At 40.7% G+C, this 19181-nt stretch overlaps 1 protein-coding gene across 3 annotated transcripts in view; it reads right to left on the bottom strand.

Moving 5' to 3' along the window:
- Positions 1 to 19181, bottom strand: part of AGO3 (argonaute 3, RISC catalytic component) — a 65246-nt gene that overhangs the window by 33741 nt on the left and 12324 nt on the right. For 2 of the 3 annotated variants that reach the window (XM_025208048.1, XM_014521501.2), the window contains exon 2: positions 4686 to 4857. In XM_025208048.1, coding sequence (XP_025063833.1) covers positions 4686 to 4831 — 146 coding nt within the window. In that variant the 5' untranslated portion in view covers positions 4832 to 4857. Of the gene's footprint in view, positions 1 to 4685; positions 4858 to 19181 lie in introns of those variants that run through there. The other variant, XM_025208049.1, reaches the window with a different exon arrangement.

The following is a 19181-nucleotide window of genomic DNA, read 5'->3' as shown; positions in this document are numbered from 1 at the left end:
CGACAAAAAAGCCGCTGCGGGACACTGAGGCGGGTGGCAGGGTTGGAAGCGGCTGCCAGCTCCTCACCACTGCCACAACCTTCTTGGTTCAGCCACCTGGCGCCTGTTCCCCAGCTGTCCTGTGGTTCCTCTCCACTGCCACTGCTGTCCTGCTGGGCAGCCCAGAGGCGGTGCTGGGGGCAGCAGTGACCACAGTGGAGTGGAGCTGCACGGCAGCCTGGGCACAGGCTCTGGGTGGCTGCAGCAAAGGCGAGGCGGCCACTTTTCCCCTGTGCCCAGCAGCAACTTCTGCCCAGCCATGGCGGCGGCGGCTGTTCATCATGGGCAGGCAGGTCTGGAGTGGTCAAAGGGCGGCCCAGGGCTGGCCTGTGTGCGCAGGTCCCAGCCGGTCTGCTCTAGTCAGGGCAGGTCTGGGGCAGGCCAGGGCCAGGTAGTGCACATGGGTACCTGCCAGTCTCCCTGGGACTGGGGGCGAGCAGCAGCCAAAAGGAGCTGCCACCGCCACCAGGGCTGTCAAGAAACGGAGTCCCGCCATGGAGCTGCCCCAGTCCTGCTGCACATTTGGGGGTGGCAGTAGGGATAAGTAAATAGGGTAAAAATAGGGAAAAGAAAATAGAAAACACTCCCATAAGTTTCTTTGAGATCTGTACTGTTTCATCTAGGTACTGTACATACAGAATTGAGGATGCAAATCTATTCTTCCTGCACCACGGATCAAACAGCACTTGGGCCAGGCAAGACCAAGGGACCCACCATGAGCTGGACAAAATCCATTTGCAGGCCTGTGATCTATATTTCAACCCACCCTTGCCTTAGCAGTTATCAGCCACTGATACCAAGGGTCTTCAAGATGATCTTGTAAGGTGGTGCTACCTACTCCAGCTATAATCTCAGATGAGTAGTTTAAAAAAACCAAAACTTTTCTCAACCCCTCTCAACCATGGGCAGAAAACTTTAACACACACAACAAAACTATAATGAACAATCAATACAACAGAAGCTCTGATAAGAACTTGACGTGTAGTAACAATCATTAAGTGACACCACGCTAAAAATGTGAACAAGAATAAGAAAGAGGACAGGGTTCTGTTTTTTCAAGGTGATTTATTAAGATATTACTTCAAAACAGTTGATATCAAGTTGTGTGTGATTTTCAGACAGCTGTAAACTTCCCCACCTTAAGGGAGAGTTAAGTAGACAGAGTGTTAGCTGTTGCACTCTTTGATGTGGTTCTCCCAGGGGAGTAGAGAAAAAACTTACACAGCTGCAGCTGAAAGTACAGCTTCTCAGTCAGCATTTTATCAGATACTTCCTCTAAAACAGATGGGTGCAAAATGCAAATAAAGGCATTTAAGTTTGCACTTTAGAAAGCCCTCCCTCGCAGCTTTTGGCAAACTAGCATTTATTAACGTCCAGGCTTCCACCAAATTACAAGAAGCTAAAACCAATCTTTTTCAGTAATCAGAAATGTGATCAGGAGAGTCAGCACTGGTGAGTTAATATTTCTGTTGAATCCTCCAGATGATGATTCCATAATCTTTGGGTACCTGATAGAACAGTACCCAAGTAATCTGCAGTTCACAAGCTTAGTGTTTGAGTTTTCAATATAAAACCCAATTTTGGCAATTTATTATACTGACCTTTTAAATAGCTTAGATATTATAGAACACCTTTTAGTGTATTATCCAAATGCATCCTGAAACCATTCATCTGAAATGGGAACTAATGGCCAAGTAGTATTATGAGAACCCAATACGATACACAGCAGGAAGAGGGATAGATTTGCATGCTCAATACTGTATGTACAATACTTAGATGAAACAGCACAGATTTCAAAGACATTTATGGGTGTGTTTTCTATTTTCTTTTTTCTATGAAGGCCAGAGCTGAAAAAGTTAATTTGCTCTGTACCCAGTGCTTCCCACATGGTGAATCAACTGCATAAGACACTAATGAGAAAAGTCTCCCTCTTTCCCGTCTTCTCTTCGAGGGTGAACGGTTTTTACTGAAATACGAGGAGCAGGGAAAAAGAACAAGCTTTCATAAAATAATTTATTCTTTTTATTGGCACATTTTGGACCAAGCTAATTTTCTGAACTCCAGAGTCATAGCTTGTTCCAAAAATTCAAGACATTAAGAACAAGATATGCAAATTCTGCATATAAAAACACTGTTAGAAGTATGTCAAGGCTGCAAAGCCAATCCCACAACAGTTAAGAACTGTTCAGTGCCAGAATTAAAGTTTCCTGTGCAAACCAGCTACTGAGTTCTTGATTGCAGCCTGGACACTTCTAACTTTTTAAGAGGTGAAAATCACTTTCAGTTTTTATTGTTTAAAAAAAAAAAAAAATCTCAACTAAAACCAAATTCTATTATAAAAAGGCATGCTGACCAGGACCCGTGCCATCGAGCAGAGCCGAATCCTTTGGATCCACAGCACAGACCTCTACCACTTTACTTCGGGAGTAACTGGCAGCTTATGTGGACCAATCATTAGACACTAAACCACTGAGTTCCAGAGCCACCTCCTCTGGTGCTTCCACATGAGCGCACACATGCGGTACGTGGCACTGCAGACCTGTCTGGCACTGCACACATGCAATACACATGGAAGTGTTCCTGGCACTACTAATTTACAGCACAGGAGGAAAGGGGTTGACTATTGGAGATTCTAGTGTCAAAAAAACCCCATGCCTAAAAAAAGGAAGCAGGGTAGAAACACATGCATGAGAGTGTGCCGTAGTGCACGTACTTGGGTGTTCCCTAGGGACAAGTAGCAGCAACACATATTGTGCGACTTAGGTTTATTCCCAGGGAAATGCATATTCCCACTTGTGAGGGTGTGCCATCTGATAGCAAAGAAATAGTCTATAATCCTGGGCCCAATTCTAGGGGGCTTCACCCCTTAAACTAGGTCCACTAGTATTCTCCCTCCCAGTCTGCTCCTTTCTGTCCTTATTTTCCTTAGTCCACTCTAAGACATCCCCATCCCACTGTTTCTCTGGACTCCAGGCCAGTTCCTTTATTCCTTTTGCCTGGGTTCCAACAGGGGAAGTGACCAAAGCGCAGAAGAGGCGCCTATGTTCAATACTGGTGCCCCACACAACAGCTAGTCTGAGCCCTGGGAAGAACTGCAAAGAAATATCCCACTGATCTCTTGTAACCCTCAGTTGGAGCATGCTCAAGACACAACCAACCTGCAGGGAACTTAACTGTCAGCTTTGTAACAAATCTCAGAGTCAAGTGTCATTTTATAACCATTTCACTCAGCCAAATCTAGGTAAATGTTCAAGAGAAAGGCCCTCCCAGCTACATTCATTTTTCTGCACCAATGTATAGAGGTACTACATTTTCTTAAATGACGAGAATTTAATGTTGGCAAAAAAGGTAATTTTCCCATACCTTAATCTCAAGTGGCTGAAATTTAAAAAATATCTAGGGTCTTTGCAGGGCTTGAAAAATTTCACTCCAAGCAGTTAAGAGATCAGTAAAGTTATAAGCAACCAAAGACAGGGTCTTATAATGGGAAATTAGATTAACTACAGATATTGCAACCAATACACACAACCTACATAAAATGCACAAGTAGACTTTCACAAGGAAATGGAGCATTGTTAAACTATATGCTTAACTTGCAGATGACGTACAGTAAGTACTTATTTCTATGTATATACAACAAGCCTAAAATGGGATTGAATTTTATATCAAGTGATTCAGCATTTTAAAATAAAAATTACCTAACATGAGAAAAGCCCAACCAATGAAGTCCATTAAAGTTTACTTGCCTAAGCATGTGTAAAAGTCAGCGCAGTCGGTGCAGTGATTTCACGTCCCCAAAGCAAAACCAAACCCTAGCTTCTGTCTTTTAGTTTCTACATAAGTAAGCAGTGAACTGTGGTTGATTTTAATGTCAGCTACAGAGTAGATGTCACACATTTGTGTGGGGGAAATTCTGAACTGAGTTCTGAACGGTCCAGGCGAGATCAGATAAAAGCTTGTTCTAGACTGAGAGAAAAGCAAGTTTTTTCTCCATTTAACCATAAACCTCGAAATCAGACCACCAGGGGATTTAACTGACCCAGTCATGCAGTAAATACTGTGAAAACAAAAGGGGGTTGAAAAAAAGGAAAACCTCAGATATGCCTGAAAGAGTGCAGACTGAATTCTGAATAACTTCAGCTGTTACTAAGTTGGCTGAACAAGAATGAGGTTCAGTGAGAAAAACATATTGTTTGGCTCACATCAGATATTTATTGTGAATCTTAGTGCCATGTATTAGTGAAAAAAGGTTTAACGTACCCCTCTAGGATTGTCTTGAAATTATTCGTATTTGAAAGTATTTTAAGAAATAAGTGCAAGAAACATGGCATGTTTACTTTAAGACACAATGGACTTTAAAAGTTGCTGTTTGTTCTCCACAGAGTTAAGCAAATGTAACATCTTCCTGGAGCTTGTTGACCGATTATTCAGCCCCAGTATTAATGACACACATATTATCTGAATACCCAAGTGAATGGAAGGGGGAAATTTCTGTTTAACCCAACTCTGGGGGAACATGAAAAAGGAATGACTGAATTCTCAACAAGCATTTTCTTGTAAAGCTTTTCATTATTTAAATTTACTCTTCTATTGCTTAACTATGTCAATATCGTTTAATAGTAAGACACCTTTTGTGAATGACTTACCTGTTCACCCTCCGAGGACACTTATCTGGTTTAATATCCACCTCATAGAGGTAGACATCAATCTTTGGGATTTCAACTTGGAAGCAGTTGGCCAGCAATTTAATGGGCTTGCCCATGGTGCCATAGCCAGGCCGTCTGGGCACCATGAGCAGGGGCTGAGCCCCGACGGGTCCTGCCAAGGAAACAATTAATACAGATTAGAACCTGAACACAATGCATTAAAATATATGTTGAAAAAAATATTTGACGACACTGTAGCAAGGTTAAAATGCACACAACAACTCATTTACATTTGCAAGGATGCGGAACAGGTTTAAAACACACAAGTCCTGGCTCACATGGACCACAGCACAGACCAGTTAAGCAATAAAGCCTGAAAGGGAGATCAAAGACTGCTGAGAACTTGAAACATATAAGCTTGTAATAAGTGGGAAAGACATACAGAGAACAGAAAGGTTAGAAAATAATACAGAAAGGGACAACACTGGAAAAGACAGAATCAGACCAATCTGACTGGGGCCCTGCAACTGTCCAACTGGATTCTTGAAAACTTTCAACTTCCTCCAAGGGGCAAAATGTTTAGCCTCAAGTAATCTGAAATTTAGGATGGGACAAAAGCCTTAGAGCGTATAAGGCAAGGTTCTTTGAGTAGTTGTGATATTTTTTATTAGACCAACTGAGGACTTTGAAAAAAGTTCTTAGCAAGCTTTCGGGCACAATCACCCTTCTTCAGATGTCCGAAAGCTTGCTAAGAATTTCTTTTTCCGAACTCCTCAGTTGGTCTAATAAAAGATATCACATCTACTCAAAGAACCTTGCCTGCCTGTCTTTAGACCAAACTGCTACAACCAAAAACCCAACAACTTAGAGTGTGTAAACTCTCTCTCAACTTCATCACCAGATGATCTGCCTTTCTAATCCCACCCCAGAGAAAGAGGTGAAAATATAACTCTTACAACTGCTGTGAGTAAAGTGGGATTTTCTTAGCGAGTCAACAAGAGAATGCATTTTCTTTTATTTGCATCACTATGGAAAGTCCAAAAAAGTCTGTGTAAAGACCACCCTAGAGGTAACGCGCAGAGGTGCACTGGAAATCCCAGGATGGTCCATGCGCGCCAGGACCCGTGTATTTTAGTCATTGGCACTGTAGAATGCACAAGCAGTAACAGCATAAGGGATACGATCTTGGAAGGCAGAGATTATCCATTTTCAGCCAGCTGAGCTGAACAAATAAACACTAAATGCGCCAGCTGCAAGGTAGCTGCACTTGCCAAAGCTCATTGACCCAGAAGAGGAAGGAGTGCAGCTGAAGAGTTGTTAAGGATGTCCGGGTGTTCAAGACTGAACAACTTCAGTACTACAGCAACTGTGGGAATTAATTTTATAAAAATCAAGCACAAGGTGCTGGGGGAAGAGGGGAGTAGAGAAAGTGGGGCCTAAACCTGTACAAATCTCTCTCCAACTGTTCTACCATTTTAACAGTGAACATGTCGCCTAGCTGTACACAGACTAGGATGCTCACCACAGGAATTGGGTTAGATATACTATGCGTAAAAACTAAGCATACATTTTAATACTAAGCATGGTCAATTTCTGAAAAATTATATTGAGAATCTTTCCATGCAAATATAGCTCTTTCCTGTCAAGAAACAGACTATAAAACTAATTGTACTTTGAGATGCTTTGGAGTTTTTAAAATTACTCATCATACAAATGTCATGATTTGCAGAGCATTGATGAAGTTGGTTAAAACTCTCCACTCAGCTCCTACTCAGTGACGCAGGCTGCACAGTTCCTGCCCACACATTTTTTACATAGGAGTTAAAATGTCAGAGCTGGGGAAAAACTATATTCAAAAGGCGAATAACCTTATAGAAAGCCCTCCAGGGAAGATCATTTCCTTACATCAGTTGAACTGGGTAACGAGAAAATTAAGGAATTTTTGCAATATAGAAAATTTGTATAGTAAAATGTGCCTGACTGCACGGATAACCAAAACCAAAACCAGTGCTGTAGGAAACCTGAATACAAGACAAAGGAAAAGTACAAAAACAGGAAACATCACAGAGTCTTCATACAGATTAAGCTTGTGCAAAACAGTTCTCAGGATCTCTGTGTTCTCTTCAACATCAAATACACTGTTTGAATAGTTTGACACCACAACCATAGAAACAGCTCTATAAATTAACTGTTCCAGAAATATTTTAGCATTGCAGATATCAGCAAAACTAAAAGGTAGCTACTACCAAGCGCCCAAGCTGACTCAATATATTAACACATAATTACATATTACCATATTACATTATGGTAAATTCATATATGTATGAAATACTAATGCAGATAGAATTAGAACCTTGCACCTTTAACAGTATAGTATTCCTGTCCAGTTGCCCTACATGAAAACTAAATTCAAGTGATATTTTTTGTTAAAACCCAGTAAGCGGACCAGGAAGAGCCAGCCTAATGCGATTTTTCCTTAACTAAATTTAAGCCCTGTATGCAAGAGGAAGAACAAGAAAATATAAATGGCTAGCCTCCCTGCAAGCAGGAGCAGGGAGTCCAGGGGCTTTTCTTGTTTTTGTTTATTTTCTTAAAGGGCCGGATCTGAGGCAGGTGGGGCACCCATAGGGTGGGGCGTCAGGGGGCTCATGCAGAGCCCCCCCATGTAGTGTGGGGCAGTGGGGGGGCAGCAGGGGTCCCCCCATGGTCCCCTCCCCCCTCCCCACACACACTTACCAGTTCAGAGTCCACCTGGCTCCCTGGTGCAGCCACTGGGGATTGCCCAAATCATCAAGCTCTCCGAACCTTTTCTGAAGATTCAGAGAGCTTCGAATAAATTTGGACCTTTTAATTGGTACCCTGATTCGATTCAGATTTGGAGATTTGGCCACCAAATCGGGCTGAATCTCCTCCAAATTGAATCACCACCTGAAGCATCGCACAGCCCTACTAAATGATCACTTTTCAGGAGCAAGGAAAGTAACGAGGGAGTCTCCCACAGAGCTCTGCTGGGCCCAATTTTTCTTCAATATTAAAAAAAAATGGAAAAATGAATGTACAGTGAAGTCAGTAAGTTTGCAGCTGAGACTAAATTATTCTGGGCAGTTCAACCCCAAGCTGATGGTGAAGAACTGCAGAAAGATCTCGCAAAACTAAGCAGGTGGGCAAAAAAGTGGTAGAAAAGTTTCAATGTTGACAAGTACAAAGTAATACACGAGGACAAATAACCTCAAATTATAATTTACGCTAGGCTTGGAACTAGCCATTTCAACTCAGGAAAGACTTTGAGCCAATTGTTTGTGATCTACAATGACTCCAATGTGCAGCAGCAACAAAAAAGCCAAAGGTCAAAAAGGTTGGGTATCATTAAAAAGGGAATTGAAAACAAAAATGAAAAACAATCATGCCACTATATAAATCTATGGCGCATCCACATCTTAAATACTGTGCTCAATTCTGGTCTCCACATCTCAAAAAGGACGTGGTAGAATTAGAAAAGGCACAGAGAAGGGCAACCAAGTTTATCAGGATGGAGCAGCTGTACACCAGAAGAGACTGAAATGACTAGGACTCTCCAGTTTGGAAAGGAGAAAGCTGAGCGAAAAGATGATATAAGGCTATCAAATCATGAAGAGTATCAATAAAGTGAAAAGAAAACTGTTATTCACCAAATCCCAGAATACTAGAACTATGAGGTATCTACTGAAATGAACAGGAGACAGGTTTAACACAAAACTACACATTGCATAAAAGGAAACACTTATGCAATGAGTAATTCGCTTGCGGAACTCACTGTCACTGGAGGCTGTTGCAACAAATATTATAACCAGGCTCAAAAAGGGATTAGGCAAATTCATGGAGGACAAGCCCATTAATAGCTATTAAAGAGATATTCCTCCACTAAAGCATCTACTGTTGCCACGGTCAGAAACAGGATATTGGGCTAGACAGCCCACTGGTCTGCCTCTGCATGGCACACCTTATGACTCTTTGAAAACACCACAAGTGTAACGAAGAACCTGCGACTAATAAGTGAATAAGAACAGAGGTTGCAGAGTTGCAAACTCAGACTATTGCGACTCTCCTTAAAATAACTGTAGACAAGGACCAGCTGTGTTTACTATCATTTTGTTTTAGATGGGCTCTTCTTGGATAAGTCACTTAAAAATATGGTTGTGCTGTCAGCTCATTTCCAGACATCGCTGTCCCAATCAATTTACACACTTTTATAATGGCTTGCTTTCAAAATATATTTAGAAACTTCCTTGCACATTATGAAAGTCTGTTACAGGCTTCTAATCTGACTCAAACCTCAAAACAAACAAATGAATGACTTGGAGGACAGCTACCATTCTCATGTTGCATCGATGAGTCACTTGGCCTCATACCTAAGGACGTCGGATAGCTAATGGAAATAAAACAGAAATGCTACACAGCATGAATTAGTTACTCCTAGCATGTATGACTTACAAAAATATTTTTAGTTAATGTTTGCTAACAATAGGATAGACAGGGTGGCTAAGGTTTTTGAAATCATTTTAAAACTAAAATTCAGCATTCCCTGACTCTGTGACAAGTATAAAGTAACACTCACTCAGGACCATTGCAAAAATAAATATGCAAGGGTAAGTAAGTCAATAATGCTAAGGTTCTAGTTTAAAAAAATAAAAAAAAGACCTTGGGCTGAATACTGGGAGTGCAACAGGGCCCTCGCTGATCTCCATTACAAAGACAGGGGGTGGGGAATCCAAGAAGGACACACAAACTAGAAGGCCCCATCCTCACCCGGACGTAAAAGATAGGCTCCAGCAGTATAGGACAGATGTGCTCCAGCAGCAGAGAAGAGTGGGGATCCTGCAGGAAGAGCCTGAATCTATAATGCAGACACTGTGAAGAAGCTTGGGGAAAAGGCGAGAGGGCATAAATCAGACTAAGGCCAAGGACTGGACCTCAGCAGGGCGGGGAGGGGTGGGGGGGTACACACAGACACACAAGTGCATTGTCACAGAGCTAACTGATTTAGGGCACAGGACAGTAGATATGAATTAAAGTTGAGACTCGGAAAAACTTACTCCCCTTACTCTACAACATTGTTTGATAACATTTTCTGCAACAGGCTAGAATAACCAAGCTCAGGTAAGAGGCAGGCTGGCATCAGCAGCTGCTGCTTCTCCCCACTACCTAGCTGCGGAGTGGGCAAAGGCCCCTGCAGCTGAAGGCCAATGGCTTCAAAGGTCAGAACCAATGGCTCTGTAGACTACTGGTTGCAGCCCTGGGCCCTAAGTTCAAAATCACGAATATTGCCATCTTGTGAACATGGAGCTTCTGAACAAATACGTAGGAAGAGAAAGTTCCATTAAAAATGGCAGGATAAAATAAGCCATTATTGTTTTTAATACTCCTATTAATCTTTAGAATGTTGTAAAAGCAGCACTTTTCAGGTAATTGTTTCCATACTATATTTTGCTTAGGGGTCCCAAACCAAGTTGTAGTTCAACAATTAAGCCTTACGATGCTCCAGCATATTGCTAAAAAAATGCATTAGGATTAATTTTCGAAAGTTTCGGTTTTCCTTAAAACTGACAGGCGATTACACCTACCAAACAAATATCAACAATTGTCAGAAGAATAGCATCTTAGGACTACATTTTCATTTCTTGGAAAATGAAGTGAGCTTTAATGCATGGAGTATCATTAGTACTAGCAGTAATGCACTTAAAAATAAGATAACACATCAAAATTATGCTCCATTTGATAGGGGATTTCCACTGGTAATTTCCTTTAGTATATGTTGGGCTTAAATATCCATGTTCAACATGCAGTGACTGGAATGTATGCAGATTTGTATAGGACACTGAGAAGACTAATTTTTTTCAAAACATTTAAATGGCTTAGTCGAAAATATTTTGAAAAATTGAGTCAATAGTTAACACATTATTTGCATAAGATCATCCATTTTACTGAGATGCAGATAAACTGTGACCTTTAGAAGTTTGATTAGCAAAATTAAATACCTAGAAAGGAATTAAAATTGATAAGTTAACTAAATATAGCATTATAAAATATATTCTGCAATGAAGAAAAACTTATCCCAAGGATAAATAAATGCATTCTGATTTCAGAGAGCTAAGTTGGGCTAGAAAATATGGCTCTTTGTTTGCATAAAAAGAATCCAGTTCCAACTCATCATTATTGGACTAGCATTTGTGGCAATGGAAGCCTTACTCTAAGCAAATTTTAAAGCTACAGAAACTTTTATTCAGCGAGTGAAAACTTCAACCTGTAACCTGAAGTTTCCCATTAAAATCAAAAGAAAGACTACCTGCAGCTAAGAAATTGGTTTCTCTGAATCACAGATACACAAGTAAGCGTGACCCAGGAAAAGCAAACCACGCTTATTTAATTAGGCACCTTCTTTCCCTTGAAATTTAACTAAACACACTCAGCTACACTTGTAAGCCACAAATTGACATCTACCAAATGAACTGATGGTAGAAGCAGAGCACAGGTGAAAGAGATCATCTTACTGGCTCATACACAATAACTTGCAAATATTTTTAGTAATACTTAAGAAAAGCTAAAGCAGCTGACCTGAAGGACTGAACCAGCTACACATAAATCTGTACACTTCTGAGGGGTAAGCTAGCAGGGCTTCTCTTACATGATCATCTATCTACTCATATACATCATATACTTTTCCACCCAAAATTTATCAATTTGCTACTGACATGCTTCAACAGTATAAACAAGAAAATGACAGCAAAAGGTTGTTTCATTTTTAATGAATGAGTTTCATTTTTAATCTCTCTGTGAAATACAGCCTTAAATCCTTAACTGAATACCCAAATGACTTTAATACTATGACAGGTAAAATATTCAGCTGTGGTTCAATAACACAAGGCAGGTTTGTCTTCCAGGCGCTCTCTTCAGACACGGGTTTGTTCCGTGCACATGAGAGATCTCCAAAAGAGAAAAAAGATTCCCTTTCAGCGGGCCCCTGGCCTCTGCTTGGACTCAGAGGCCCAGTCTGTGGAGCTCAAAGAAATCCCATCACTCCTGAAAATGAGTTCATTCTAGGGTACGGAAAATTAAAATAACATGTAAAAATGAAACAGAATACCAAAAATGAGCTCTCACATGTACTTATTAACGCTAGAAAGCCTAAGTGCTACATGAAAAAATGCCTCACTTCCTTCTCTAAGAGCCACTCTTCAGAATGGTGTTATGCCCTGTGAAAGTGCTATCTATGCCTGCCTTCTGAACATTACTTCTCGCACAAATTAGTTTAATCTCAGAATATCCAAATTCTGGGCACAAGCTAACAAACTAATTTTTTATGCTTGATTGTGATTCCACACACTGGTATGATCATACTCAGCTAGTTTGTATGAAACTAATCTCTAAAGAGACCTTTACAAAAACAATCATTGTATTGTACAAGACAGCAGGAACTTGGAAAAAAAATTAAGATTTTTACAATAAAACCCCCTAAGTAGGGGAACTATTTATTTACTAAAGCAAAGCAGTTCATCTTCATTGGATTAAGTTTTAGATCTACCTACACCATGAAGAAAGAACAGTGTGTGTGACAGGCACATAAACAAAGACGCTGCTAATTTGCTCTTGCAGTTGTTTCCGCCCACTAAATACAAGAAATCAAACTCAAGTAATCTCTCCTTGTTTTCTGAACTGCACCAAAATTTGCAACAGAAGTTGTGTTACCAAAATAATGCATGCATTTACTTGAACTGCATCTATTACCTTTCAAATTAATGAGTAGTTAATAATTTAGGTGTATAAGAGTGATGTTGTGTAAGCATTGAATAAGAGTGATGTTGTAGCTGTCACAGTCCAGACATTATTCACACAGAAAGGATTTCTTTAGGGTGATATCTTTTATTATCCCAGCTACGTAGCTGGCCAATGTTAAACTCTCGTGCATAATTTCTGGACCACCGCAGCTACAACACTACCGTAACATGGAAGATACTGAAATCCAGCACATAAAATGGAAAATCTACAGCCTAGAAGTCTATTATCCCAACTACATAGTTGGTCCAATAAAAAAAAAAAAACCTTAAGAAATCCTGATCTCATTAATAATTTATTCATTTTTATTTACCAAGTTTCATATTCAGTTTTGAAAGCTCTGATATAATTTCCCCAACGTAACTAGCACAACCCTGAAATCCTATTACGATCCATTTAAGTTCCCTATCCACCTAAAAATGTTTAAGTATCTTGCAATTTTCCCCTTTCACTAATAAAGCTATCAGGAAGTTCTGACATGGACAGAAAATAGAAATATAAATAAAAGTTATTTCAGAAGTTCTATTTGATAAACTTGGTTGCAACTCAGACGCCTTGTCTGCCTAAGTCCTTTAAAAAAAGGATAGTAATCTTAAGATTTAGTCCCTTTCACAACAGGTTTTGCACACGAAGAAAACTAAATGAAGAGCTAAATCATGACTAGTTCACCTGGTTTCAGGAAAAAGTTTCATATCATATGGAATGTAACTGAAGAACTACCCTTCAAGTATTTCAAGACCTGAACTAAAATGGTCATTCTAAACCCTCCTTTTCTTAAAGCCACAGGTGAATGCTTTATATCATGATCCAAGTCCAGAGTCTGTTCCAGTGGTTCTCCACCTTAGATTTGAGGCAATCATTGATAACTTCAAGGCAATTCATAAAATGCCAGCTCTTAAATTTTCACTTGTTTGTGTGTATAGCAAAATGATACAATTCTTTTACTGCAAAGAACTCATAAATACCATGTTTTTAACACTATATATTCCTATATGAAAACTCAAGGTTTCATCTTGTGAATCCTGTTTGCACACCTAACAATGATAACATTGTGCATCACCCTTAAAAGGATCTCAAGCCAAGGCACCCTATGGTGCCACTGGCCTACTCTAACCAAGTCTGAAAAGAGAAATGACTTGAATAATTGAGAGATATGACACAGTTCACCATCGTGTTGCCATTTTGAACTTCAGTATTCAAAATGTATCTCAAAATCTACCAAATAAATATTTCAGATCATTTGTCGACAGAACACTAATAAAAGTTGTCTCAATATAGTTTGGAAAAATGGAAAGTTTGATAATGAACTCTAACACCACAAAAGTTTTAAACTATTTTTCTAACTTGGACTAAATCATCCGTAACAATTCTAGACAAACTGGATTGTTCTTATAACACAAGAACTTGACCCAGGAAACAAAGAATTCCATGGTTAGGGAAGTCTAACGCAAAAAGTTTCCAAAAAAGTGATGGTACTGTTAGCATGATGTTGTAACTGTGACGGTCCAGGATTTCTTAGGGTGATATATTATCATTATCACTATAAATCATCTTTTAAGGGTGAAGAATATTTTGCATTCAAAAGCTTGTCTAACTCTGTTCCAACTATGCAGCTGGCCCAATAGAAGATATCACCCTAAGAAATCCTTGCCTCTGACAAAAGTGATTAAGTTTTATTTTAGAATTTTAAAGTCTATTCAATTCTCTGTGGAATGCAATAAATTACATTACATTTTAGTTTGATCGTAGGAGAAGAACATTAAGAAACAACACAAATTCCTGAAGTAAAAAACTGCTGTGTGTTGAAGTAGTGGAATAATTAATTTTAACCAAAAATTGTTTGTTATGTGAAACAGACAAAAAAAAATGCTTTGGACATGGCTCACAAATACTGCTGGATCATACTATGAATGAAACATGTGAACCAGGAAAGCAATCCTTACTGATAGATGGTCAGCAACAATCAGCAAGAGTAGCAGCCATGCAACAAATAAGGTGAGGCTGGCTTTCTTTCGGTCCAGCCTTTTTTTTGGTTTGCTTTTAAACAAGACTCTAAGATATCGTTTTAAAGCCATTGAGAAGCTGATGCAAGTGGAGAATTCGTTTGCTCATTTGGTATCTCACTGCTAGTATATAATATACTTTCCCCATTATTATTGGTAGCCTTTCAGTTTTCATGTTTTTAAATGAAAACTAACATCTTAAAGGATTCAAACACCCATAGATCTGCCTTTCTCCCAATGCCCTGGTGCTGTAGTTCTGATCAGCAGAGTAAGAGAAAACTGTTAGCAGAGGCTCACCAACTTCGGATCTCGCTCTACACTCATCCCAGTCAGATATTGACAATCTGCTGACACAGGGCAGGTGCCAGAAGCTCATCTTTTTAAAAGACAGAAGGCATTGTCAAAGAGGGTGATCTGGGAAGCAAATTGGTAATTCTTTATTCTTTTTGCTGCAAGGATTAGTTCGTAGTGCCAGAATACGACGGATTTGGCTGCTAATTTTTTCTGTAATGATTTATGTTTTTAAATAAATGTCAAGGGCACCCAGAACCTTATAACCTTCAATAAATAACTGGGACTAACTCCACAGACAACCTATTTTCCACCTAACCTTGTACTAAAAGGAGCAGTTATTAGAATTCCACATGAAATTTTTGTAAAGCATTACCATCTTATTCTGACAGCTCCCACTGATACTCTCCTGTAGCCAGCAAAGTCTGGTTATAATTTGTATAAGTGCACTTGAATAAAGTTTACGCATTGAAATTGTTCCTGATTTCATTCTTCTGCCCCTCCCCAAAACAGTGTCTTTCTGGAGCCCCCACCACCACCCCATTTCTTATCCTTTACACAGAAGTGTTGAGAAGAAAAAAATCAAGTTCTTATGCTGTTATAAATCCAAATTTAAGACAGACAGACAGACAGACAGACAGACAGACAGACAGACAGACAGACAGACAGACAGACAGACAGACAGACAGACAGACAGACAGACAGACAGACTTTTCAACAAGATAATTATCTTTGTTTTGTAAAAATGTACACTCCCAACAGTAGGGATTGAGGACCATTAGCAGATGAAACAATGAATTTGACTTCTTTTTTTAATCATTAAAATCCAGTTTTCAACGTTCTTGACGTAAGCAGAACGTTCTGCAAGATCATATAAGCAGTTATGTTAGCTGACTGCCAGGACTGAATGGTGCGAGCCAGTCAGCTTTATGGCAGCAGCATTTTAACATGCCTGCCTTTTTGAAGTTCACAAGTGCATCACACCATCACCCGAAAATGTGTTAAATTTAACACTGGCTTAATCTACTACTTTACTGAGAACTACTTTGTGCCTCAGATCTCATCTTTTCTAATCAGAATCTCATATCCCATTTCTCATATTCCCATTTCCAGCTCTACTGTCTACTGACATTAAAGCTCACTTAAATTAAATTCCTCCACCTCCCTATTTTACCTATTTTTAAATTGTGATGTTCTAATTAAATGGAGAGAGGGGGGACAATATAGTTTGATGCTTGTGTGTACATATCTTGCTCCACACCGTGTTTCCTGAATTCCTCAGCTCCACCCACAACCTCCTTGTATGCCACTGTGCCACCTTTCTCCAATTAAGTGAGTCCCAGCAATTCCATCTCCACCTTCCCCCTTATGCTAAGGGCTACGGCCATCTCCATCCCTTACCTTGCTTACTCCTAAGGTAACATCTATATTTCTCGAGTCCCCTGCTCCACCCCAGGCCAGGTATCCCGAGTTGTCTGCCCCCCACCATATCCCCTCCTCACAATTCCACTTACATCCCACCCTTATTACTCTGCCTGGTGGATAAGAAATTCAGGTATCAATTTGTTCAGCTCTATGGGCACAGATAAGACAATAGTACTCTGCTGGCAGACATTAAGCAGCAGTATCAGCTGCTACTTTGGTTTATGAGCTACTAAAAAGGTGCTTGAAACTGTGGCTCCAGCAATAGAAAAGAGACCTCAGACACCCCGATTCAGCTGGGCCTGTCCAATGTTGACTAGATTTGGAAGCATGTATGGGGAACACAGCAACAGACTAACAAATGTCATCAAATGGACTGTAATGTCTTTGCAGTCTCAGCTAGCACTATCTACCTTAATTGTACCATTTGCTACAAGCAAATATAGTAATAGTCTTGCAAGAGATGAACTGGTGTGATTGAAGAACTAACAGAAACCTCATTTAGCTTAAAAAAATGATTAAAAGTTCATACGGACCTTGAATTCAACTGAGTAAATCATCCTCTGAGAACATTTATATAGAATAAGCATAACCTCCTCTGAAAAACAGCCTGAGGTGAAACACGGCTAAATTATTTTGGATGGTAGAACAGCGTACTCAGACTCTGAGAGCCAAAGGTCTTGCGTGAAGTGGGCGTTTCCATTATCTATTCTACCTGCAAATTATCCCATTATGAAGAAACGGGAGCTGCGTTTACAGAAAAATAGAGCTGGAAGGGACCTCAGGAGTTCAAGCCCCTGCTCAAGGCAGGATCATCCCTTTCTAAATCATCCAAGTATTTGGTCTATACTATTACATACAAATCAACCGGTCACAAAACTCCTACCAAGAACACCCTAAATTGTCACAGGTAAAGCAGGAGGATGTGGGCGCTGCCAATGCCCTACCAATGATGTAACGTAACACAGAGCTGTTCAAGTGGCAGTTCATGGGTCAAATACAGCCCACAAGAGATTTAAACTTGCTGCCCACATGACTCTGGACCCTAAAGGGTGAATATGATCATCACTTGTATTTGGGGTCTTTGGTCACTGCTAGTGACTCAAATAGGTGGCAGGGGGGAGGGAGGCATTCGGCCCAAGTTCCAAAGCAACATCCACACAATGGCTCTCGCAGAGGGCAGTCACATCCAGCCTTCAAAAAGCCACACAGGCCAGATTCCACCAAAGTTAGACATTGTTGATGCAATGCGTCCTACATGGGTTACAAGCAGTTAGAAGCCAGCTAGGATTTTCACACACACACACACACACACACACACACACACACACACACACACAAATATTGGAATTCAAAGTTAATAGTATGAAACCAGATCACTGAAACTCCTAAAATGGCTTTGGTTCAGGCATATCTCTTACTAAAGAAAAGTATAGCTTCTGTAATCCGGATTAATGTTTCCAGGACCAAATTCAGCATTAATTTAACTCCCTCCATCAATCATAAGTGTGCCTGTACATGTTTGTTTACACTGGATCTTTCAGCTTAGTTTTCATGTTTTTACCATGTGTTGACATGTTTTGGAAGCTAAGAAAACTGCAAGTCTAAAATTCCTGAAGTTCCATTTGTTCTTCAACTCCCTAATATGTCGCTGAATGAGCAAAGGGGAAACAAACTCTCCTACTGACTTTCCATCTTACTGCACTGAAGTAATCTCCTTTGATATATTAAGACAGCTCCTTTCTTAAGAGTCTCAGACCAGGGGAGTATCCACATACTATTATAAGTCATAAGCATAACATTTCAAGATAAACGGGCTAGTGAAAACTCCTGATCAGACTGCTAATTTAACCCAAATCTCCTGTGCAGTAGACAAAATAAAAGATAAAACAAAATAAACCAGAAGCAAAAGTAATTTAATACACGCAGACCTTTACTTTTTTTCCCCCTTTAGAAAAATACTGAATACATATGGCTCCCTATAACTTGTAATTAAAACAGTTTTGATTATATTGGTTGATCATCTCTACAACTATGCTCCAAGGCTGGGCTACAGTTAGACGGAGCTTTAAAGAATTCTACAGTCCATCGGTTACTTAACTGCTATGGGACGCATCGGTTTGATATAAGAAGTGCTAATAGGCACTTCTTTAATTCACAACCACCAGTTTTACAGAGGCTGCTTCCAATTCTCAGAACAACAACTAAAACTCAACGTGGACCAGTTTGCAACACAGAATCACAACAAATTAAGAGGTTGGATGGGAGTGGACCTCGGGAGGTCACATCTAGTCCAATCCCCTGTTCAAAGCAGGACCATTCCGGCCACGGCTTTATCTAGCCGGGTCTTAACGACCTCCAAGGACGGAGCTTCCACTTGTCAGATTCCATCATCTGAAGACGCTAGTTGTGTATGTGTCTGTGTGTACACACACACACACGCACACTGTATGCGTGATGGAAGGGGAAACCGTTCTGTTTACACTCCTCTGCAGAGATCAGACGGCTCAACGGCACAGAACCGAGTATTTTCTAGTTTCCCACCGCTTGGGTTCGGGGGCTGGCCAGCGCCGGACGGAAACGGAGACCAAACTGATCCACCAAGAAGCCGTCGGCAGAGACCCGAGGCATTTTTTTAACGGACACTCGCACATCTACTGAGTGCCTCGAAGTCGCCACGGGAGACTTGCTTTCGACCCGGTCCGTACAAACCTCAGTTTCCCCATGGTAGAGAGGTACCGGAGAGCCCGTTTCGGTGCCGAGCGAAACCCCCTGCCCAGGGTCCCGCTCCCCAAACAGCAGCGAGGGCATCCGATGAGCGCCCCGCTGTCCCGGCACAGGGCTCCCACGACCCTGGGTGTGGACGTGGGCCCAGGGTCCCCGCCACCCAGCGCTAAACGGGCTCGAGGCAACTCCAGCCTTGGCCAAAGGGCTCCCAGGGGCCCCCGGACGTGTCCCCAGCGCGAGGGCC

This window comes from Alligator sinensis, unplaced genomic scaffold, assembly GCF_000455745.1.
Source record: "Alligator sinensis unplaced genomic scaffold, ASM45574v1 scaffold547_1, whole genome shotgun sequence".
Lineage (NCBI taxonomy): Eukaryota > Metazoa > Chordata > Crocodylia > Alligatoridae > Alligator > Alligator sinensis.
Note: the sequence above shows the minus strand (reverse complement) of the source record. Positions and strands in the feature narration are given on the sequence as shown.